Source organism: Cetorhinus maximus, chromosome 7 (genome assembly GCF_964194155.1).
Source record: "Cetorhinus maximus chromosome 7, sCetMax3.hap1.1, whole genome shotgun sequence".
NCBI lineage: Eukaryota > Metazoa > Chordata > Chondrichthyes > Lamniformes > Cetorhinidae > Cetorhinus > Cetorhinus maximus.
In genome coordinates, this window is record NC_135885.1 from 106,228,174 (window position 1) to 106,253,639 (window position 25,466).

At 42.8% G+C, this 25,466-nt stretch overlaps 1 protein-coding gene across 1 annotated transcript in view; it reads left to right on the plus strand.

Annotated features, from left to right (window-relative positions):
* The window catches only part of LOC144682966 (palmitoyl-protein thioesterase ABHD10, mitochondrial-like), a 65,672-nt gene extending 42,747 nt beyond the window's left edge, over nt 1–22,925 (plus strand). The window contains exons 4-5 of the mRNA XM_078545899.1: nt 13,119–13,256; nt 21,320–22,925. Coding sequence (XP_078402025.1) covers nt 13,119–13,256; nt 21,320–21,661 — 480 coding nt within the window. The 3' untranslated portion in view covers nt 21,662–22,925. The remainder of the gene's footprint in view (nt 1–13,118; nt 13,257–21,319) is intronic.
* Nucleotides 22,926–25,466: the final 2,541 nt, after the last annotated feature.

Below are 25,466 nucleotides of genomic sequence, written 5' to 3' on the forward strand. Positions count from 1 at the left end.
GGCATTTCTATGTCAATCATAGGGATCTGTACAGTGGTTTTAGTTTTTCATCATATATATAAATAATTTGAATGAAGGAATAGAGATTTCAGATGGTTTTGAGAGATGTGCAGGTTGTATAAAGCCAAGGTTCACTGAAACTGTCAAAACTGTCCCATATAATTGTGCAATGGATCTTTTACAGCAAACTGAATGAAAGATGATTCCCTTTCTTTCAGTCTCTACCATGTTGAAGCACAAGACTAGGGACTGTACCCCAGAGCCAATTTTCCTGATATTTGCCTTGGAGAATGTTAATTCTCTGGGTGCTAAGATAAGAAAAATGGGACATATACCTGATCTATACTCTGTTACATTGTCCTGAGCTTTCTGAGGCTACAGAGCAGAGGGGGTTGTGTATGGAACTGGACCTATGATTGAAATAAGCATAGGGACATCATTGCCCCCTCCAATCTGAGATGGCATTTTCAATTTCCCAGCTCTTTCTCCTGCTGTGGCAGCAGGGTACCCAAATATAAGTGCTCCATCAAGCTGGAATTGGTCTTGTGCTGGCACATATCCTCAGACCAAAACATTTGAAGTGGGGGACAGCAGCAATTGTCAGAGAGCCAGGAACACAGCCACACTCAAATTTAATTTTCCTGTTGCTGGCAGTAGAGTCTGCTAGGGGGATGTATCAGAGGTTCCTCCAGACTATGTTGTTGGCTTGGGACAGGAAATTCTGGAGCACCTGCATTTGGACCCGGACATGCACATTACAGTTTGAGGGTTTGGCGATGGAGGTCAACTAACTACACTGGGTGGAATTTTCCATGCACTCTGGCGTTGGGCGTGTTCAGCGGCGTGAGCGGACAATATGGCAAGAAGGCCAAAAATCGGTTTCACAACATCGTGAAACCAGTTTGTAATCATCTGCTCTGCCCATCAATGACGTGCTGCATTTCCTGCCGTCAGGCTTCAGGAACCTCATTGTAATGTATCTGCATATTATTATAAGCCTAGCTCGCCAGAATCATCCCCCCCATGCTGGATCATCCAAGTACTGTTTCACATATATAAGGCATGCACTTGGCAGGCTGCATTTCGCTCAGGGCTTCAAGGTTGGTTCACCTACTTTGCTTTGGGCAGCACTCGCAGTCATCAGCACCAGGCTTCGCAGACAGTACCACATCACTTTTAGGGGTGCTCACGGGCACATCTATCTACCAGACTAGCCATAAGGCGTGGGTGGCATTTCAAGGGCTGCAAGGGCTAGGGCTTGCTTGGGGAAGGGGGAGAAGTGGCCTCAGGTAAGGGAAGAGGCTGCAGGACGAGGGCTGTAGTGGGGAAGGAGGCTATCCCAGGGTATGTGTGGGGACACGTATTAATCTGTGCAAGTGGTGAGGGCTGAGGAGGCATTCTCTAGAGGAGATGAGGCTGATGGATATGGGGGTATGTGCGAGAGAATTGGTGGTGCTGTCCCTTGAGCTGGCAGTGTGTGAGATGCCAGTGAATGTGTGATGGGCTTGAGTGTGCGAATTTAGAGTAATGAAATGGTTACCTTAATGTGGCGGCATGGATGAGATCGTTTATCCTCTATCTGCATTGGATGGCCAACCTTTTCTGTGCAGCATTGGCACTGATCACCACTGCCCTCGCCTACCAAGCCGGAGTGGTAATGTTGCTGCCCCTCCTGTGGCCAGAGCAGGGTTAGAGGACACAACAGCGGGCCTCCACAGCATGCAAAAGGCTCTTGAGGGATGCATCACTAAACCTGGAGGGCTGCAGTCTTCTTGCCTTTGGGGCCATGTCTTCTTTGCAGCAGTCCTAGACTGGAGGCCCTGAGAGGTGTATGCGCGGTTATACTTCAAATGTGGTGCCTGGTGTGATGAAGCAGCGAGGTGATGGCGTGGCGGGCAAATCAGAGCCCACCCGCCATCAAAATGGTGTGTTTGCCGGGAATACATAATTAATGTGGTGGGATTGGAACGATACGGTGTGAGAAGCTGCCACTACATCTGGCGCGCAAAACGTTTTTCTCACCCGCTACCGGACTTAGTGCAAACCTGGGACGATTCCGCCCACTGTGTTTGAAGAAGACCTCTGGTACACGTTGGGAAACCTGGAATATGTTAAGACCAACACTCTATCCGTATTTATTGTGAAAACCCTGAGGACTTCATCTAAAGATACTGAGTGCTATGCTAATGTACCTTATTGGAGACCTTGTAGGAGTCACCAAGGGAAAGTGAGTGATTGGTGGAATGAGTGGTTGGCATTGGGGATATTATTGGGAGCCCCCTTCATCTGGAGGAGATGATGAGGCCTGGCAGAGCAGGACTATTTGTGAGAAAATGAGGAGGACTACAGAACATAAGAAATAGAAGCAACACTGGGCCAGATGCTCCCTTGGGCCTGCTGCGCCATTAAGTAGGATCATGGCCGATGTCCGACATCAACTCTGATTTCCTAAATTCCATGATTCACCAAAAATTGATGGACCTTAGCGTTGCTTTCACCTGCAAAAACTGTTTACTATTCCAGGAATACAAACATAACTCCTGCCTTTTTTCTACTGCAGCCTATTTCCTCAACGACAAACCACTGCAGTAAACACAACAGTCCACCAAACATAATCATGGACCAATCCATTGGAAGTTCAACGTCGCTAATGCCCTATTAGGACATGATTCCTCAAGGAAAAGGAACCTATGTCCTTTCCTCTGTTACCTCCACCGTCACCAAGATTGAGACTATTTGATTATCTACTGTGTGACTTGGCTCCCTTTCTCTCGACTATTGTGTCAAACTTCCTCTAAGATTGCCCTCTGCTCCCGCTCTGAACTTGTTTCCTTCTATAGATTTTCTGCTATCTTCTCTCCTGCCGTTTCTGGGCTCATCTTGTCCATGAGACTGACTTTCTATTCTCTCCCACTAAACTACTGACCACATTTTATCCCTCCATCCTTGCAAACCACTAATCCACCTCCAATCTCCCTTTCCTCTCCAAACTTCTTGAACATGTTGCCTGCCAAATTCTTGCCTATCTTTCCCGGAACTTCAGGTGTGAATTCCTCCAACTAGGTTTTCACCCCTGCTGCAGTAATGAAACTGCTCCAATACAATGTCATTTGTGACTTTAATGCTACTGTGACAAAGGCACACTGTCCCTTCTCATCCTGTCTGCAACGTTTGACACAGTTGCTGACACCATGCTCCTCCAATGCTTATATTCCATTCTCCAGCTGGGTCAGACTGCACTCACCCTGGTTATATTCTTATCTATCTAATCATAGCTAGAAAATCACCATCAATGGCTCCTCTTCCCATTCCTGTAATTATCTCAGTGTCCCCTAAGGATCTATCCTTACACTCCTCCTACTTCTCATCGACATGTTATCCCATAGCGGCATCATCCAAAAACACATCAGTTTCCATGTGTGCTGATGACACTGAGCTCTACCATGCCACCACCTCTCTTGACTCTTACATTGTCTCTAAATTGTCAGACTACTTTTGCAGCACCCAGTATTGGAAGAACTAAAATTTTCTCCAATTAAATATTGGGAAGACTGAAACCATTGTCTTTTGACCCTGCCACAAATTCTGCTCCCTCGCCACTGAGTCCCTTCTTCTCCCTGACAACTGTCTTGAGGCTAATCAGATTGTTTGCAACCTTGGTGTCATATTTGAACTGGAGATGAGCTTTCAACCAGACATCCATGCTGTCACTAAGACCGTTCATTTGCACCTTCTTAACATCGCCCAACTCCATCCCTGCCTAAGCTTTACTGCTGCTGAATTCCTCATCCATGCCTTATTGAAATCTGGACTCGACCATTCCAATGCAATTCCGGTCAGCCTCCCACATTCTACCCTCCGTAATCTTGAGGTCATCCATAACTCTGGTGTCCTAACTCGAACCAAATTCTATTCCCCCATCGCCCCTGTGTTCACTGACCTACAATGGCTCCTAGGTTAACACCTTGTTTTTAAAACTCTCACCTCGTTTCAAATACCCCCCCTCCACCATGGTCTACAGCCTCTCTATTTCTGAAATTTCCTCTAGGGTACAATACTCTAAGATATCTGTGCTCCTCTAAGTCCAGTCTATTGAGCACCCCTAATTTTAATTGCTTCAGCACTGGTGGCTGTGTTTTCAATTGCCTAAGCCCTGAACACGAGTTGCCTTCCTAAACCTGTCCACCTCTGTACCTTTAAGACATTCCTTAAAACCTACCTATTTGACCAAACTTTTGGTCATCTGCTTCATATCTGTTTATGTGGCTCAGTGTCATAATTTTATCTTAATGGGCGTACAAAATAGGAGCAGAAGTAAGCCATTCGGCTTCTTGAACCTGCTCTCCCATTCAATAGGATCATGGCTGATATGTTTATGTTTTGAATTCCACATTCCCATCTACCTCTGACAACCTTTGATTCCCTTGCCTAACAACAATCTGTCTACCTCTGCCTTAAAAATACTCAATGACCCTGGTCCACCGCCTTCACTGGCAGAGAGTTCCAAAGTCGCACAACCCTCAGAGAAAAAAATTCTCCTCATCTCTGTCCTCTAAGGGTGACCCCTAATTTTAAAACAGTGCCCCCAGTCTGGACTCACCCACAAGGGATAACATCTCTTCCATGTCCACCTTGTCAATACTGTTCAGGATCTTATATACTTCAATCAAGTCACCCTCATTCTTCTAAACTCCAGTGGAAACAAGCCCAGTCTGTCTAACTATTGCTCATAAGACGTGAAGCAGTCTGGGAAGAGTGCCCCCTGCAGTCCCTTTGCCGTGAAGCAGTCTGGGAAGAGTGCCCTCTGCATTCACCATCACCGTGAAGCAGTCTGGGAAGAGTGCCCTCTGCAGTCACCGTCGCCATGAAGCAGTCTGGGTAGAGTGCCCTCTGCATTCACCATTGCCGTGAAGTAGTCTGGGTAGAGTGCCCTCTGCAGTCACCATCGCCGGGAAGCAGTCTGGAAATAGTGTCCTCTGCAGTCGTTGTCACCGAGTGAAAAAGCACAAAGAGTGACATCACAGGAAAACCATAAAAGTTCATTGATTGGTAAGTAACTGCTAGTTTGAACTACCTATTCTAAGTTGATTTCAGATTAAAGGTGACTACTGGGACCCAGGATCGGAGGCCTAACACTTCACCTTCAACTCAGCAGAGAGAGCGAGTTCCAGTTGATTTTAAAAAAGTTTATTTTGAATCTCTATTCTAACTTGCTTTCAGATTAAAGGTAAATAGGAGAATTTTTTTACATATTGATAAATTAAAGACCAGTATGAAATTTAAAAACAAATTGAAAACTAATTAAATAAAATAGAGATGCAGGGCCAGGCAATGTGTTGTAGCTGCATGACGTGGGAGCTGGTGGACCCCATTGTGGTTCCTAGTGACCATATCGGTAGCAAATGTTTGTTGCTTGAGGAACTCCAGCTCAGAGTTGATGAGCTAAAGCCTGAGCTTCGAACACTGCAACACATCATGGAGGGGGAGAGTTACCTGGACGCTGTGTTTCAGGAGACACTCACATCCCTTAGATTAACTACCTTAAATTCGGCCACTGGTCAGGGACAGGAGGGTGTGACTATGAGTGAGGCAGGTAGAGGGATCAAGGAAGTGGCACTACAGGAGCCTCAGCTCTTGCCCTTATCCAACAGATTTGAGATTCTTGCTCCCTGTGTGGACGAGAGCGGGGACTGTAGGGAGGATGAGCAAACTGACCATAGCCCCATGGTACAGGGAGCCATTTAAGCGGGGGAGAAAAGAGAAATGTAGTTGTAATTGGGGATGGTATAGTTAGGGGAATAGATACTGTTCTCTGTAGCCAGGATCGAGAGTCCCAAAGGCTGTGTTGCCGACCTGGAGCCAGGGTTAAGGATATCTCATCTGGACTGCAGAGGAACTTGGAATGGGGGGAAAAAATCCAGTTGTCATGGTCCACGTAGATACCAACAATATAGGTAGAACGAGGAAAGAGATTCTGCTGAGGGAATACGAGCAGCTAGGGGCTAAATTAAAAAACAGAACCAAAAAGGTAATAATCTCCGGATTACTACCTGAGCCATGAGCTAATTGGCACAGGGTCAATAAGATTAAAGAGGTAAATGCGTGGCTCAAAGATTGGTGTGGGAGAAATGGGTTTGAATTCATGGGACATTGGCACCAGTACTGGGGAAAGAGGGAGCTATGCTGTTTGGATGGGCTGCACTTGAATCAGGCTGGGACCGGTGTCCTGGCAAATCGCAGAACTGAGGTTGTAGATAGGGCTTTAAACTAAATAGTGGAGGGAGGGTTCAGTTGCATGGAAATATAAAAAATCAAAGTTTAAGGAGAGGGTAAGAGTGCAGGTTAGTGACAAGGCTGATTGTTACCAAAAAGTGAAAGAAAGGGACAGAGTATGTGAACGCCATATTGCACCAAAGAATCATATAAGAGATGGGGAATTTGACAATGGGGCAAACTTAAAGGCTTTGTATCTGAATGCGCGTAGCATTCGGAATAAAACAAATGAATTAACAGCGCAAATATAGATAAATAGGTATGATTTGGTGGCGATTACTGAGACGTTACAGGGAGAACAGGTATGGGAGTTGAAATCCAAGAGTACTCAGTGTTTCGGAAGGATAGGCAGGAAGGAAAAGGAGGTGGTGTAGCTTTGTTAGTAAAAGAAGAGATTACTGCTATAGTGAGGAATGATATAGGCACTGGAGAGCAAGACGTAGAGTCAGTCTGGTTAGAAATAAGAAATAGCAAGGGCAAGATGTCCCTGGTGGGAGTAATCTATAGGTCCCCAAACAGTAGCTCAGCAGTAGGGCACAGTATAAACTAGGAAATACTGGGAGCATGTAAGAAAGACATGGCAATAATCATGGGTGATTTTAATATGCATATAGACTGGACTAATCAAATTGGTATGGGTAGCCTCGAGGGAGAGTTCATAGAGTGTATTAGAGATTGTTTCTTGAAGCAATATGTTGCGGAACCAATCAGGAAGCAGGCTATTCTGGGTTTGGTTTTGTGTAACGAGATGGGATTAATTAATGAGATCAGAGTAAAGGATCCTCTAGGGAAGAGTGATCATAGCATGCTAGAATTTCAAGTTCAGTTTGAGAGCGAGAAACTTGAGTCCCACACTAGTGTTCTGGAGTTAAACAAAGGTAACTACATAGGATTGCGGGCAGATTTGGCCCTAGTGGACTGGGCAGGAAGACTACAAGATCAGACAGTTGATGAACAGTGGCAGATATTTAAGGAGATATTCAATTCCTCCCAAGCAAAATATATTCCAAAGAGGAAGAAAGATGGTAAGCGGGGGAAAAAGTATCCATGGCTAAGCAAGGAAGTTAAAGATAACATAAAGGCAAAAACTAAGGCATACCAAATTGCAAAGGTCAGTGGCAGGCTGGAAGATTGGGAGACTTTTAACGATCAACAAAGGGTTACTAAAAAAATAATAAAAAGAGCAAAGGTAAATTATGAAAGAAAACTAGCACAAAATGTAAAAACTGATAGCAAAAGCTTCTACAAGTATATAAAAGGAAAGAGAGTAGCTAAAGTGAATGTTGGCTCCTTGGAGGATGAGACTGGGGAGTTAATAGTGGGGAACGCAGAAATGGCAGAGACGCTTAATCAATATTTTGCCTCAGTTTTCATGGTGTCGGACACTAGTACCACCCCAATAGTAACAGGTAGTGCAGAGGGTATAGGGAAGGAAGAACTTAGAATAATCACCATCACTAGAGAAAAAGTACTGAGCAAACTATTAGGATTAAAGGGTGACAAGACCCCAGGACCTGATGGCCTACATCCCAGGGTCTTGAAGGAAGTGGCAGCGGAGATAGTGGATGCATTGGTAATTATATTCCAAAATTCCTTGGATTCTGGAAAGGTCCCAGTGGATTGGAAAAATACTAATATGACACCCTTATTCAAAAAGGTGAGGGGGAGGCGGGTGGGGAGGGCAGAAAGTAGGAAACTATAGACCAGTTAGTTTAACATCTGTCGTTGGGAAATTGTTGGAATCCATTATTAAGGAAGTAGTAATGGGGCATTTGGAAAGTCAAAATGCAATCCATCAGAGTCAGCATGGTTTTATAAAGAGTAAATCGTGTTTGACTAATTTACTAGACTTCTTTGAAGATGTGAAAAGCAAAGTGGATAATGGGATCCTGTAGATGTAGTATATCTGGGCTTCCAGGAGGCCTTTGGTAAGTTGCCGCACAAAAGATTAATACACAAGATGAGATCACACGGAGTTAGCAGTAATATATTAGCTTGGATAGAGGATTGGCTAACCAACAGAAAGCAGAGAGTCAGGATAAATGTGTCTTTTTCTGGATGGCAAGCTATAACTAGTGGGGTGCCACAGGGTTCGGTCCTTCGACGCCAACTATTTACAATCTATATTAATGACTTGGATTCAGGGATAGAAGGTACTATAGCTAAATTTGCAGATGACATCAAAATAGGTGGGAAAGTAAGTTGTAATAAAGAAATAAGAAATTTACAAATAGATATGGGCCAAAATTTGGCAGATGGAGTTTAACGTGGATTAGTGTGAGGTTATCCAATTTGGTCAGAAGAATAAAAAAGCGACTTATTATTTAAATGGAGAGAAACTTCAGAATGCTTCAGTGCAGAGGGATTTGGGCGTCCTCGTGCATGAATCGCTGAAAGCTAGTATACAGGTACAGCAGGTAATAAGGAAGGCAAATGGAATTTTAGCATTTATTGCTAAAGGAATAGAGTATAAAAATAGGGAAGTGTTGTTGCAACTGTACAAGGCATTGGTGAGACCGCACCTGGAGTTACTGTGCACAGTTTTGGTCCCCTTACTTGAGGAAGGATATAGTTGCATTGGAGGTGGTTCCGAGGAGGTTCACTAGATTGATTCCAGATATGCGGGGCTTGTCTTAGGAGGAGGGATTGAGCAGTTTACACCTATACTCGCTGGAGTTTAGAAGGATGAGAGGAGATCTAATTGAAGTATATAAGATGCTAGAGGGGATAGACAAAGTAGATGTGGAGTGGATGTTTCCCCTTGTGGCACATTCTAGAACGAGAGGCCATAATTTTAGGCAAAGGGTTGATAGATTTAAATCAGAGATGAGGAGGAATTACTTTTCTTAAAGGATCGTGAAACTGTGGAATTCACTACCCTCAGAGTGAAGTGGATGCCGGGACGCTGAATAAATTTGAAGAAGCGATAGACAGGTTTTTAATTAGTAACGGGTTGAAAGGTTATGGGGAGAGGGCAGGAAATTGGAGTTGAGGCTGAAATGAGATCAGCCATGATTGTATTGAATGGCAGGGCAGACTCGAGGGGTTGAATTGCCTACTCCTGCTCCTAGTTCTTATGTTCTTAACCTGCTCACTCCAGGTATCAATCTAGTCAACCGCCACCAACGCATTTATACCCTTTTTTAAATAAGGAGACCAAAACTGCACACACTACTCAAGATGTGGTCTCACCAATGCTTTGTATAACTGAAGTATATCTTCCTTTTATGTTCATTTCCTCTCGTATTAAAAGGTAAAATTTCATTAGCCTTCATAATTACTTGCTGTACCTGCATACTAACTTTTGTGACTCATGCACTAGAACACCTAGACTCCTCTACACCTTGGAATTCTGCAGTCATCCTCCGTTTAAGTAATACTCTGCTTTTTTATTCTTCCTGCTAAAGTGAACACCTTCACATTTTCTTACATTATACTCCCATCTGCCAGATTTTTGCCCACTCATTCAACCTATCTATATCCGTCCACAACCTCTTTTTAACATGCTTTCCTACCTACCTGCAAATTTAGCTACCATGCCTTCACTCCCGTCATCTAAGTCATTGTTATAAATTGTAAAAAGTTGAGGCCCCAGTACAGACCCCTGTGGGACTCCACTCATTACATCCTGCCAATTAGAAAAAGAGCCATTTATGCATAAGATAAAAGAAAAATACTGCGGATACTGGAAATCTGAAACAAAAACAGAAAATGCTAGAAAAAAGAAAAACAAGAGTTAACATTTCGAGTCCGTATGACTTCTTCAGAGCCATTTATGCTGCCAGCTAGCCAATCTTCCATCCATGTTAATATGTTACACCCTCGACCATGAGCTTTTATTTTCCACAATAACCTTTGTCATGGCACCTTATCAATTGCTTTCTGGAAATCCAAGTACAGCACATTTATAGGCTCCCCTCTATGCACAACACATGTTGCTCCTTCAAAGAATTCCAATAAATTGGTTAAGCTTGATATTTCTTTCACAAAATCATGCTTACTCTTCCTGATTACCTTGTGTTTCTCTAAGTGCCCAGCTTCAACCTCCTTAATGAACTATTCTAACACCTTCCCCACGACAGACGTCAAGCTAACTGGCCTATAGTTTACCATTTTCTGCTTTTGTTAAGAACCTTGATGTTCAATGCACTGTACAAATACAAGCCGCTGTTGAATATACCAATTGAGTATTCACAGCTCTCTGGGATATAGAATTCCAAAGATTCACAACCCTCTGAGTGAAGAAATGTCTCCTGATCTCAGTCCTAAGTGACTGATAGCTTATCCTGAGACTGTGCTGCCCAGTTCTGTTCCCTGATTGGAGAATCAACTTCTCTGTCTCTAACCTGTCAATGTTTCAATGCCCATGTTGACTTTGCCGAATCATATTATGATTATCTAAGATCACTGTTACCAAGATTTTCATGACAATCAATGTCTGGTTAACTGTTCACTGTTTTCTTTCCGTTCCTTTCTTGAGTACTGGTGTTACCTTTGCCACCTTCTAATTCACTAGGCTTATTCCAAAATCTAGGAAATTTGGAAGATCACAACCAATGCATCCATTATTTTTGTGGCCATTTCTTTTAGAACCCAAGAATGTAAGCCATCAAGTGTAGGGGATTGGAACTTGTTCGCTTTTAGTCCCTGTTCAACTTTTAGCTTTACAGATTTTTTCGGCATGTTTCACAATCTGAGTGATTGTGAGAGATCAATGTCACCACCAGCAATTGTGCCAGAGAGTCAAGCTCAGAAGCCACAAGAGGAGGAAAAGGAAGATGAGGGTGACCAGGGGTAGCAGCAGAGGGTTCCAGAGCACACCTAAGAAAGACACTCAGAACCATCGAATTGAAGACCACTTTTGAGAGACATACCCACCATCAGACTTTGGTGCACTGCTGTTATATAGCTTACTTTCCACATCTGAGGATCCATCAAAAAGTCCACTATCTACTTTCAATCCTTTCAACCTCTTCCCCATGAAGAACACAAAGAGACTGTAGGATATGATGCCCACCCTGCCTCAGGCTGCACCATCTCAGCATTGGCTTGAGCAGTCTGGGCCACCTGGCTGATTGGCAACTTCAAGGACAGTGGTGGAGTATCAGGAGATTGAGCAGAAATGCTGCCATCTGAGAGGCTAGTTGGTTCCTATTCTGTGATTCCTGCACCACTACCTTGGAGTGCCTGTTCAGCCTGCCCAGTGATTTGGTGCGGAACAAATCTCTCAACCGCTGAGACACTGCACACCGCTTTCAACTAAGGAGCCCAGAGCCACTGTGGAAGTTGCCTGAATTTCCATTGTAGCACTTCATTGTTCCGTGAAAGATGCTAGTAGTGTAGTGGAAGCTGTTTGGGCTTCTATTGCAGCATTTTGGAAAGCTATGTGGCATTCCATGGAAACTGCTATAACTGCAGTGGAAGCTGTGGCCTCCGCCATCAGATGCTGCAAGATGTTGGGCTCCACAGTTCACTGGATGGAAATGGCCAGCTTTTCCACGCTGGAGAAAGTGGGTTCAAGGCTTTCCATTGAGCCACAGGTCCAGCTGACGGCATATTTCTTCATACTGCTAGCCATAGCCGATAAGCATAAGGAGAAGCTGTCCATTGCTCCAAACATTTGGTTTGCTAAAACATCAGCCGTCTTCTGAATCCTAGCTTTGCAAGGTCCGCATCTGACTCCTCTACATCAGGACTAATATATGATCGTTTGCCTTGGCATGCTGGCAGTTATGGTGTCCCTTCCACCTAGTGTGGCTGCTGGTGCACAGTGCATCTCATTGTGAGGATTCCTGTTCTATTCTAACCTCTCTGTCTCAGCATGGTGCTGGCCTCTGAGCTGTTCCCTGTGACAGTGGTAGTGATTGACACAGTATCTTCTATCTTGCTGTCCTCATCTTATTCCTAGGGGTTGAAGTGGCTTTTCTTCCACCTCCAGTTATTCTGGGAAGTGGGGGTGGTCAAAGTGGATATTGCTCCTGGGAGTCTCCAATGATAAATCTGGAAGGGTTAGGATGTGGTGCGTGTGGCCACTGTAGGAGGATTTGTATGATGAGACCTTATGGAGCTTGTGAGTGAGGATAGGTTTGAGAATTAGGAATAGTTGTGAATAAGTGAGGAAATAGGAGTGACCACATTCCTCTAGGTAAGATGCTGTGCCTGTGGCCATGGCAAATACTATTCTCCTTTTTGAGTCAGTTCCTGCTGCTGCCTGTTATGAGCTATCTTATCCTGGAAGAGAGGGTAGTGATTGTTAATAAGTATTGACAGGTGTGTGTTTTGTCTGTGATGTCTCACATGGTTGAAGAGCCTTGAGATGCATTTGAAGTATGAGTAAAACCTGTGAAGGATATAATACTATTGTGTGTGTGAATGTTAATGCATCCTTAGGTGGTAGAAGAAGCGTGTTGAGATTGTGATGCTGTTGATGGTGCATTTATTGAGCAGTGTGTTTAAGATGGGATCTTCCCTTGACCACTTGTGACAAATGATTCAATTTTTCTGCAACATGAGAATGGACCCTGGGGGCAGGGCTCCCGCTGTCACCTCCTCAGTGACCTCTTCCCCCCCCCCCCCCCCCCCCCACCCCCCCAACCATTCTACTGCATTATTTACCTGTATGGCCTCCTTGCTTGCGGTAATCGCTAATTATCCCTCAAATTGCAAGCTAAAACCAGACTTTTAAACAGACGTGATTTATTAATATAGCATCCCCTTAAGCAGTCCTTTACATTCTTTCTCAAAATAACCCCCTTAAATACTCTCTTTGGTAATTGGGCAGTTGGGGGGAAAATGTCAACGTGTCCCATTCATTCTGAATAGTAAATATATTTCTTTTTTTTAAGGTTGTGGTGGGTTCCAGTATAGGTGGATGGCTGATGCTCCTAGCTGCATTAGCACGCCCAGATAAGATAGCTGCGCTAGTTGGCATAGCCACAGGGGCTGATTATTTGGTCAGTGCTTTCAAACAGCTTCCTTTGGAGGTAAGTGCACTGCATTCTTAATTTGTCCTATAATTATTTTTAATTCATGTGATTATTTGAAATCCATAAACTGTAATATGCTTTAACCTTAACAATTTGTCTTTATCCTTTTTTCTTCTTCCATACCACCCACTTCACCCAAATCACCCAACTTAATCGTTGGTTTTTCAAAATGAAGAAGTCTGAATAATCTGTAACCTTCTACTATAACAATCATTCATTCAAAATAGGGAACTGTTGATGGGGATAGCTGCTAATGTGAATTCTACTGGTGAGAAATCTGCAAGCATCTGTAATTCTATCTTCTATGTTTTTGTGTCTCATTTTAAAAAACAAATAATTTAATCTTATTTTCAGAATTGATTCGCCATCTGTACACTTTTTTAAAGAAAATAAGTCTTTGAAAACTTACTTTTTAGATCCATAAAGCAGTTAAAAATTAAGAATGTTGACACAGGGGAAACTGAATTATAGAAATACTTGAGTGTGTAAAGTATTTCTACATAAAGCTGCCTGAAACTGGCTCCCTTGCTTAACTGGCTAGCGTCAAACACGATGGACGGGATTTTCCGCACCCACCCGCCGTTGCAATCTTCCGGTCCCGCCGCAAGTCAATGGATTCTGGCTGGACGCTGCCTCGCTCGCGGCGGGTCCCGCCCACAATGGGGCCGGAAAATCTCGGCCGATGACTGTCAGGAAGCTATTAATGTATGTAACGTTATTGGAATTTTTTTTTATAAATAGAGGGTTAGCTTGTGGTGTCTTAATTGGATTAAAGCCAGCTGGTCTAGGTGCTTTGATAGGTATTAGTTTTGAGATGTAAGAGAAGTAGAGGTGCATTTGCATTTTTTTGAATACAGCATTAAAGAAGTGGGGTGAAATCTGGCACCTCGCTATCAGAGACTAAGCAATATGTTTATATTGCTAATAAAATTGGTACTATGAAAGGAGTTTTATTGTCAGTTGAGGTGGAATTCAAAGCGGCTGGTGATACAATGAAAATTTACATTCAATGAGATGTGCTAGGCATATCAGAGGGAAGTTTTGTGTGTGAAGGGCAGAGGCATGTAACATCAAAGTCTGTAAGCCTACCACTGTGTCTGCAAGGAACCAAAGTGAAATGAACCTCATTTTGAATTTGTAAGGTGAAAATGCTTTGCCTGGCATCTGCTTAAAAATCTATGGATTGCTGTTGCCTTAGTGGAGATTAGTCTGGGAATTTGTTAAAAGTTATGATAGTAATTTGTAGCCATGTCTGTGTGTTTAATGTATTGTAACTTAATAACATGTTTCATTTAGTTTAATATAAAAACCTCTCGAGAACTGGTGGTCTGATTCCTGAATTTAGAGCTGCATCTCAAACATACCACTTAAAATATAGGTTATGACAGTTAAAGTTTCCCTCTGGGATTTTTAAATAACTCAGCTTTACCAACTGCTGGGTCATAGCAATGACAAGCTCCTAAGCATGTGTACAACACACCAGCCTGTTTGATATTTGCTCTTTCAGGTAGAGTCTCAACACAATATACAACAGAAATAAACAGATCAAAAAGACTAAAATATCCCATTGGAATCCCAAGGAACTTCAAGCTCCTTTCCACTGGGCACATCAATAACTTCTCCCAGACAGTCATGAGTTGTGGCTGGCTCTCATTGTTAGTAAAATATTGTTTTTCTTTCTTTGAAAACTCAAAAGAAAGACAGAAAAGGATATTCATTAATTAAGCTTTATATTTTGAAAATGTTATCATAAATTCACAAAGATAAAGAGAACATTCAGATAATCATGTTATATAGCGCATTCTAAAGCAGTGAGCAGCTGCAGGACACTCTGAAGGGGGAGGGTGAACAGCCAGAGGATATGGCCCATATCGGTACCAACGACATGGCTAAAAAGAGCAATGGGGTCCTGAAAGCAGAATATAGAGAGCTAGGAAATAAATTAAAAAGCAGGACCTCAAAGGTAGTAATCTCAGGATTATTCCCAGTGCCACGTGATTGCGAGATCAGGAATAGGAGAATAGACCAGATGAATGTGTAGCTGGAGAGATGGTGTAGGAGGGAGTGATTTACATTCCTGAGGCATTGGGACTGATTCTGGGGAAGATGGGACTTGTACAAGCTGGACAGGTTGCACCCCAGCAGGACCAGGACCAATATCCTTGCAGGGGTATTTGCTAGTAATGTGGGAGAGGGTTTAAACTAGAATGGCAAGGGGTTGGGAACCTGAGCAGGGAAACACAAGAGAGGGAAACAAAGATAGGAATGAAAGACAGAAAAGTAGAAAGCAAAACTGGAAGGCAGAGGAAAGAAGAGTTAGCAACAAATAGAGCCGTTATACAAAAAAAATGTATAAAAATGTTAAAAAGACAAGTCTAAAGGCACTGTATCTGAATGCATGGAGCATTCGCAATAAGGCAGACAAATTAACAGAGCAAATAAATGTAAACGGGTACGATATGATTACGATTATGGAGACATGGCTGAAGGGTGACCAAGGCTGGGAACTGAATATCCAAGGGTACTTGATATTTAGGACAGACAGGCAAAAAGGAAAAGGAGGTGGCGTGGCATTGTTAGTTAGGGGTGAAATCAGTGCAATAGTGAGAGAGGATATTGGCTCAGCGAATCAGTCTGGACGGAGCTGAGAAGCAACAAGGGCAGACAATATTAGCAGGAGTTGTCTATAGCCTCCAAACAGTTGGGGACAGCATTAAGCAGGAAATTAGAGATGCTTGTAACAAGGGTGCTACAGTAATCTTGGGTGACTTTAATCTATATATAGGCCTGAATCTTTTGGTCGGCATGCAGGGGTGGGCCCCACACACCGACGCATAAAATGACGTGCGGTGATGTCGGATGTGCGTCCCAACGTCACTGCACATCATTCCGATCGTCAGTTCGGCGGGCGCGCACTGGAGTCGGCTGTGTGCCCACCAAATTGTGAAAGGCCTCCTAAGGCCATTAATCAACTAATTGAGGCACTTGTCAGGGCTGCCCGTCCAACTTTAAGGTTGGCGAGCAGGCGAAGAGCCCAGACAGTCTTCTCATTTTTCAAGAAACCTCATCCACGGGCAGGACGAGGTTTCACAAAGGCTTTATTAATTTAATAAATTGTTTCATGTGAATTAATAAACATGTCCCAATGTCACATGAGGGGACATGTTTGAATAATTTTATTTTATTTATCAAATTTTTATGGCTTTCCTTAATCCCCCTGAGGCAGCTCCATGCCTCAGAGATGCACGCGAATGAGTGCAGGCCCTGACTCTCCCTCCTCCCCCTGCCTGTACAAATAGCGCTGACCGCTTCCGGGTGCGCGTCACGCTGGGCGGGCCAATCTCAGGCGGTGATCAGCTGTGTGCCCACCCGCGCCTGCTTCAGACCATCCCACCCGACAGGAAGAAACTGGGCAAACCAAGTTAGCAATAAAACTGTGGAGGTTCCTGGAGTCTGTACAAGATGGGTTTTTTAGACTACTATGTCGAGGAACGGACTTGGGAACAGGCTTCCCTAGATTTGGCATTGCGCGATGAGAAGGGTTTCATTCATAATCTTGTTGTGCAGGGTCCTTTAGGGAACAGTGACCATAACATGCTAGAGTTCTTCATTAGGACGGAAAGTGAAATAGTCCGACCTGAAACTAGGGTCCTAAATCTTAACAAAGGAAACTACAAAGGTGTGAGGTGTGAGTTGACTAGGATAGATTGGGGAGCTTCATTAAAAGGCATGATGTTGGATAGACAATGACTAATATTTAAGGAATGAATGTATGCATTGCAACAATTATACATTCCTTTCTGGCTCAAAAACACAACAGGAGAAGCAGCCCAACCGTGGCTAACAAAATAAATTAAGGATAGTATTAGATCCAAAGAGGAGTCATATGAAGTTGTTAAAAAAAAAAGTAGCAAGCCTGAGGATTGGGAGCAGTTTAGAATTCAAAGGAGGACCAAGCAATTGATTAAGAGGGGAAAAATAGAGCATGATAGTAAACTTGCAAGGAACATAAAAGTGGACTATAAAAGCTTCTGTAAGCATGTAAAAAGAAAAAAATTAGTGAAGCCAAATGTAGGTCCCTTACAATCTGAAACAGGAGAATTTATATTAGAGAACAAGAAAATGGCAACGCAATTAAACAACTACTTCAGTTCTGCCTTTACAGAGAAAGGCACTTAAAAACATCCCAGAAATCTTAGCAAACCAAGGGCTTGGTGAGGAGGAGAAATTAACAGAAATTAGTATTACTGAAACAATAATGTTGGAGAAATTAATGGGACTGAAAGCCAATAAATCCCAGGGCCCGATCATCTACATCCCAGGGCACAAAAGGAGGTGGTCATGGAAATAGTGGATGTGTTGGTCGTCATCTTCCAAAATTCTGTAGATTCTGGAACAGTCTCAGGAGATTGGAGGGTGGCAGATGTGACCCTGCTTTTTAAAAAAAGAGGGAAGGAGAAAACAGGGAACTACAGACCGGTTAGCCTAACATCAGTAGTAGGGAAAATGCTAGAGTGTATTATAAAAGACATGGTAATAGAACATTTAGAAAATATCAATGGGTTTAGACAAAGTCAACATGGATTTATGAAAGGGAAATCATGTTTGACAAACCTACTGGAGTATTTTGTCAACGTAACTAGCAGAATAGATAAGGGAGAACCAGTGGATGTGATTTCAGAAATCTTTTGATTAAGTCCCACATAAGAGGTTAGTGTGTAAACCTAAAGCACATGGGGTTGGGAGTAATAGATTGGCATGGATTGAGAATTGGTTAGCAGACAGGAAACAGAAAGTAGGAATAAATGGGTCTTTTTCAGAGTGGCAGGCGGTGACTAGTGGGGTACCGCAGGGATCATTGCTTGGGTCCCAGCTATTCACAATATATATCAATGATTTTGATGAGGGAACCAAATGTAATATTTCCAAGTTTGCTGACGATACGAAACTTGCTGGGAATGTGAGCGATGAGGTGGGTGTTACAAAGCTTCAAGGTGATTTAGATAGGTTGAGTGAGTGGGAAAATACATGGCAGATGCAGTATAACATGGATAAGTGTGAAGTTATCCACTTCGGTGGGAAAAACAGAATGGCAGAGTGTTATTTAAATGCTAATAGGAGTAAGGATGTCTTACTGGAGCTGTACAGGGCCTTGGTGTGACCACACCTATAGGGGAGGCAATGGCGTAGTGGTATTGTCGCTGGACTAATAATCCAGACACCCAGGGTAATGCTCTGGGGACCCGGGATCAAATCCCACCATGGAGTTCAATAAAAATATGGAATTCAAAGTCTAATGATGACCTTGAAACCATTGTCGATTGTTGTAAAAACCCATCTGGTTCACTATGTCCTTTAGGGCCTGGCTTGGCCTACATGTGACTCCAGACTCTTAAATGCCCTCTGAACAGGGGCAATAAATGCTGACCTAGCCAGCGACGCTCACATCTCATGAACGGATAAAAAAAAAACACTTGGAGTAGTGTCCAGTTTTGATCTCCTTACCTAAGAAAGGATAAACTTGCCAGACTGATTCCTGGAATGGCAGGATTGTCGTATGAGGAGAGATTTGGCCAACTAGGCCTGTGTTCACTGGAGTTTAGAAGAATGAGAGGAGACCTGATTGAAAAATATAAAATTCTGACAGGGATGGACAGATGATATTTCTTGGGCTGTTGGGTCTAGAACAAGAGGTCTCAGGATACGGGCTAGACCATTTAGGGCTGAGAGGAGGAGAAACCTCTTCACTCAAGGGGTGGTGAACCTGTGGAATTCTCTACCACAGAAGGCTATGGAGACCAAGTCACTGAATATATTTAAAAAGGAAATAGATAGATTGCTAGACTCTAAAGTCGTTAAGCGGTATGGGGAGAGCACGGGAGTATGGCATTGAGATAGGATCAACCATGATCATATTGAATGGTGGAGCAGGCTCCAAGGGCTGAAAGTCTTACCCCTGCTCCAATTTTCTATGTTTCCATGAAACACAACATGTAACTGCATTGCAAAGCAGAACAAGGATATATATCTGAACTAGGAACAGAAAATGCTGGAAGTACTCAGCAGGTCAGACAGCATCTGTTGCATGAGGAGCAGAGTTAACGGGTAGAATTTTCCCCCCGTTGGGGGGTTTGTGCGGGGGTGGGTGCGGGCGGGTGCGGACCCAATTGGAGCCCCTGATCGGGTCCGTGCCGCCATTTTACGTGGGTGGACCAATTAAGGTACAGAGGTGCCTCAGGGAGATTAATTTTAAGTTTCAACAGTTCAATAAAGTGTTGAAAATTTTTTTATGACATGTCCCCTCATGTGAAACTGTCACTTGAGCTGGGACATGTGCATTAATTTCAATAAAAATTTTTGAGAAAATTTAAAATCATTCATGAAACCTCATCCCGCCCGTGGATGAGATTCCATGAAAAATGCGAAGGCCGACTGGGCTCTTCGCCTGCCCAGCAACCTTAGGGTTGGATGGACAACTCTGTTAATTATTTTAATTGTTAGCTAAATGGCCTTAATAGGACTTTGACAGTTCGGCAGACGCACGGTCAACTCGGCTGTGCGCCTGCCGAACTGAAAATCTAAATGACGAGTGGTCAGGACGCACTCCCAACGTCATCCCGCGTCATTTTACGCCTCGGTGAGCCCCCGCTCACTGAGCCGAAGATTCTCCCCAATGTTTCACGTCAATGACCTTTCATCACTTCTGATGAGCACCAATGTACAGAAGGGAATGTGGTCTCAAAAGGTGTGCTTAAAATTGATCCATTAAATATGAGAGCGACCCTGGGATATACAGTAATATTGAGAGAAAAAAATCACAATGGATCAATACCTCTTGTTTATATAAGTTGTTCATTTCAAATTATTACCAAAAACCTTCTGTGTTTGTTCAGTTTGAATTCCCAGATTGCCAATTTAGGTAATCAAAGTGGAAGATGATGGATAGACTTTCTCATGCTATTTTATTCAGAGACTGGCTTAGAGAGGATACTGGGAGGGAGAAGGCTGATATGGTTTGAAAGACATTTATTGAGGGACAGCAATAATACACAGAAGAGAATGTGGTCTCTGAAAAGATGTGCTTAAAATTAATCCATTAAATATGAGGGTGATCCTGGGATATACTGTTTCTTTGAAAGAGAAAAAAAATGACCCTTGTGTAATTAGAATGAATCAGTGATTGTATCCAGTTAACTTGTGTTCAACTTGGGACAGTAAGAGGTCTGGAATATCCCTACTAATTCACGTATGCTAACCTAGAAAACTGGCAAAAGCTGATTGACAAAAAATGGATGTTTGTCTGTATTAAATACTTGCTTTGGATACTTTCTGGCTAGAAATACCATGTAAGGAGCTAATGCAATAATGTAGAGCTGTCTTGGCTAGTTAATTCCAGTCAGCAAATAATGAGGGTTACTCCATCCCCACCCCCTTTCCGTTTCTTCCCCCTCCCTTTTGTTTTTTCCAATAATTTATATAGATTTTTCTTTTCCCACCTATTTCCATTATTTTTAAATGTATTCCACCCATGGTTTATTTCACCCCACACCCACTAGAGCTACCTTGCTCGTCCTGCTCTCCAATCTTAATTAGTACATTCTTTTAGATAATATCACCACCTTCAACACCTCTTTGTTCTTTTGTCTGTGACATCTTTTGGTTATCTGCTCCTAGCACTGCTTGCTTGTCCCAACAACCCTTCTCCTCCCCGCCCCCTTAAACCAGCTTATATTTCACCCCTTTCCTATTTCTACTTAGTTCTGTTGAAGGGTCATGAGGACTCGAAACGTCAACTTTGTTCTTCTCCGCCGATGCTGCCAGACCTGCTGAGTTTTTCCAGGTATTTCTGTTTTTGTTGAGGGTTTCCTGTCCTGTAGATGTTTAAGTACTCCAGGTAGTTATATAAAGATGGATAGATAGATACCAATAGACTGTAGGTATTTATGTTATGTGACATAGACAATTATCAAATTATGAGAATCATGACTGATGGCAATCTATTGTGATAATCCGTTGTGATATTTTGCTGCAGTTTCTAAATTGTTTGTTGTTTCTCATAGACACAGAAAGAAATCGAAACAAAAGGTGAATGGTATATGCCAAACAGCCACAAGGATGCAGGATTTCACAAGATCCCTTACAGCTTTATTAAAGATGCTGAAAATCACTGTGTGTTGCATAGTGCCATTCCAATAATCTGTCCTGTGAGGCTTATTCATGGTTTGAAGGATGATCATATTCCTTGGCAGGTCTCGCTGAATGTGGCCGAAGTTGTTCTTGCGAAGGACGTTGACATTATCCTTCGCAAAGATAGTCAGCATCAAATGAATGAGAAAGACGATATCAAATTATTAGTAAACACAATCGACGATCTAATAGACAAACTTACGACAATGGCATAAATGGCTAGAGTTAGAATTGGTGACATAGATGTATATAATTAACAGTACACTGAACCAATGGAAGCCGTTTACATCGCCATTTCCTGTGATGTCAGTACTCTACGCTGAATCATTTTGAACAGGTGTTTTTGGATAATGTACCTTAGAGCAAAAAAATCTGTTATCATCAACAGAAAATGATGCCAACATTTTGGTGAATGTCCAACATGAGGCATTGAATGATCACATGCAATTTGAGCAGTAAACACTGTGTAACATTTAACCAGTTAGTAAAGATGTACTGATAAACCTGCTCCTTTTTACAGCTGTACTAAGACTTGCTGCTGTACAACGATTTTAATTTTCCATTTTCTGGTCATTTAAATGTGTGTGCCTGAACTGTATGCCTCACATGTGATTAATAGGATATGTCTCAAAACGCTGTATTTGTACATAGATAATGTTAGGTATGCTAGTAGTCTCAATCAAAAGGCTCCTTACTATTGCCAGACATGTTTGCCAATTACAGTTCAGTATTATATTTCTCTGATCTTGTGTACATATAATATTTTGATAAAGTAATCTTATGTGACTGACTTCTATAATATCTATGCTGTAAATTTCAAAATTTGCATTGTATAATAGTTGTGTTTTCTGCTACAGTATGCTAGGAACACCCATGAAAAAATAAACTGGTAATGCTGGTATCCTGTAAAACTGATTTTAGAAGTTGTCTGAAAAACACTCAGTATTTCATAAATTCTTTATTGGAAATGTGCCCCTATTTTCACATTAGGTTGGTGCCTCATCAGGAGTATATTGAGGAACTACTGAATTGAGAGGAAATATTTTATCCTAATGGATTCTCTGTTTCATAATTTATTTGATAGTTTTATGAAAACTCTCGTGTAACATCAAATATTGCAGCATAACATATCGCTTGTATTCAGAGGCTTAGATTCTGTTTTTCACCCGAGTACAGGTAAATAAACAACTCAAGGGTTACCCATTGTTTCACTTTGATTGAATAGTCTTCGTTGTAAAACTGTCAGGTCAGTCCTGAATGCAAGTATTTTTTTCCTCTGTGTATTTTTCAAGGACCTCTTGTTTCATAACTTAATAGATAGTAATCAATGCCATTTTAAGCACATTGTCAAAATAATAATTCAATTTGTTTATAGTTTAGATTTAGCAAGTTTATTGTTACATCTCCCTGGTAATTGTGATGTTTTGCTACTATTTTCAAATAATTAAACTGGAGGAGAGACCTCTGAGTTGCACTGATGCTGTTTTTGTTTTCTGCTGTGGTCAGTTTGCCTTGTAGCGCATTGATTTTTATTGGTTCAGGAATGAAGTATGCCTTCACGTGATCAATCTGAGAAGAGTGTGTCCTATTTTAAAATGTTTTACACCAGGACAAAATTTGGACAAGCTACAGGGAAAAAGTCAACAATTGTAGTTTTAGTTGTGCAGAGAACAGCAAGTGATAAGAAAGCTAAAATTACAAAAAGAAAACACTGCAGTGTCTCAAAACCAGCTATACAAAAACCGGCAATGCCTGAAAACCAGATTTTTTTTTTAAGCTGCCATGCATGATTTATTATTATTATTGGATAAGAAAAATAACTCACCAGCTTGATGGGCTAGGTGCTACATTGGCACGGTGGCACGCCAACTTCGCACACTTGTCGTTCCCCATGCTACGAATGGTCCGAGCAACCCTTGATCCGATCCGACCCGACCTGGCCCAAACCATCCAGGATCCAAAATCTGGCAGGGACTCAGTCCTGAGGTTGCTGGTTTTGAGACACCACCTGTGATAACATTGGAATTCCATTTGTTAATGGAAACTGCAGCACAATTATGTATTCTGCCTTTGAAATGTTAATTTAAGAAAATTAGAATCCTAACATCCACCATTGTGCAATACAGCAACTCGGGTAATTTTACTGTTGGTGATGCTTTCAAGGCGAAATTGTTGTAATATATTATTTTAATTAAAAATGAACAGTCAAGCATTTAATGGATCAAATGGAAGATTCAATGACCTTTGCCCATTTATATCCAGATAACCTTGATCCTGTTCCTAAAAACATCAGACAACACATGCAAACTGAGTAAACATGTGGGACAAGGGCATATCTGAATGGAAAACACCGCTGCAGTCTATCTGGTTGGTCCTAGCACGCCAAACAATACCACTGCCCATGAAAGGCATGGGCCAGTTCCTGGCAGTGCCTTGGCTGAAAAATAAGGAGGGAACAAAGAGGAAAGCTGCAGGTTTCCCCCAGGCCTTTTGTCCTTGACTTTTCGAGAACAGAACGTAGAGAGCCCCCAGGGCCAAAATCCATGAGAGGCTAGAAAAGAAGGGTGGGCAGCTTTGTAGCCTGGTCCCTTCAGACCCTCTGATCGAAGCAAGTTCCAGATGCACGGTCAAATGCCAGTTCCTTTGGGTGCTCCAAAAACGGAAGCAGTAGCAAGGTGAGAGGCATGATGTGCCTGGAGTCTCCAGCAGGTCCTTTCATTTATCAGGTCAGCAGGGAAGTACAAGTGTGCCTTGGAAGGGAGGAGGAGTAGCTGCCTTCTGCATCTGTGGGCTCTTCTCAGGGTGTTCCTGGTGTGGACAGCGGCTGCTCAGCCCACCTGTCAGTGACATCTTCTCGTAGCCACAACAACAACCTCAATGTGCCTAGGCCCTCCAGACCTGGGTGGGGGGTGGGGGGGGCGTCAGAGGAGGACCACCAATATCATCCCAAGCCACAGGCAGCGAGGTCAGTAGCCTGCCTCCACCTCAGCTGCAGGCACAGGGGAATTCTAGAAGAGCATGCGTAAGAAATTTAAGAATATATGGCTGCAATTGGGGTTCACAGGTGAATTGAGTAAATGTTAAGCCTTGCATCTGTTGCACTGTAAAATAAAGGATTAACATGTTTTGTGTTAAGTCTACTTCCAATTCTTGATGCCCATTGGGATTTCAGTTATACCCTGGCTCCTTCAAGGGGCTGGTTTCGAGAGTCCATGCCTTGTACGGTCAATGCTTCACCCTTGTGCCTTGGCTCAGGGCAATAGATTGGAAAGTGAAGGAGGGAGCAGCAAGGTAAGGCTTTAATGGTATACATGCAGCAGATAGCATTATATAAAATATCCGTGTATTAACATGTCCCAAGGCTCCCTTGCACATGTCTCATTGCCTCTTACCTGTGATCCTGCAGTGTGCATTGCCTGGTTAGGAGCCTCTTCCAGATCCTCATCGCCATGCCCATGTGCAAAGTCCGCTCTCTATGCTGGTTGCATTGGGAGAATGCAGAAACTAAGACATCAATCTTACAATGCAGTGGCTTCTGTCCTGATTTTATACCTGTCATTGCTGTCTCCGATTCCTTTTCCAAAAGAGCCTGTTGTTAGGAAATCCATTGATCTGTATGTCCCTGTGGACATTGGAACATCCTGTATCATAAAAGTTACAATGCTATTACAGTGGTTTCTGCCTAGTAACAAGGATGGGATTCTATGGGAATGTGGCCACCCAGATCAGTTCAGGGGTCAGTCAATTTTAGTCAATCAGAGTGAGCCAGGAACAGTTCAGAAAAGAAGATGGCTAGCTTCACACAGCTGAAGTGCTGTTGTTAGCTCTGAGAAGCTGAGTTAGCAGGTTCCAGGCAGAGAGGGTTTGGGAGAATCCCTGGACAGCTGAAATTACACCAGTAATTAAAGGCTCGAGTGTAGACTCGAGAATCTGGAGGAATGTAGTCTCGGGAGATGAGATTGAAACCCTGGGATGTAGGCAGTAGTTGAGGTTGTCGAAGTTGGAGTGGCTTTGAGGGAC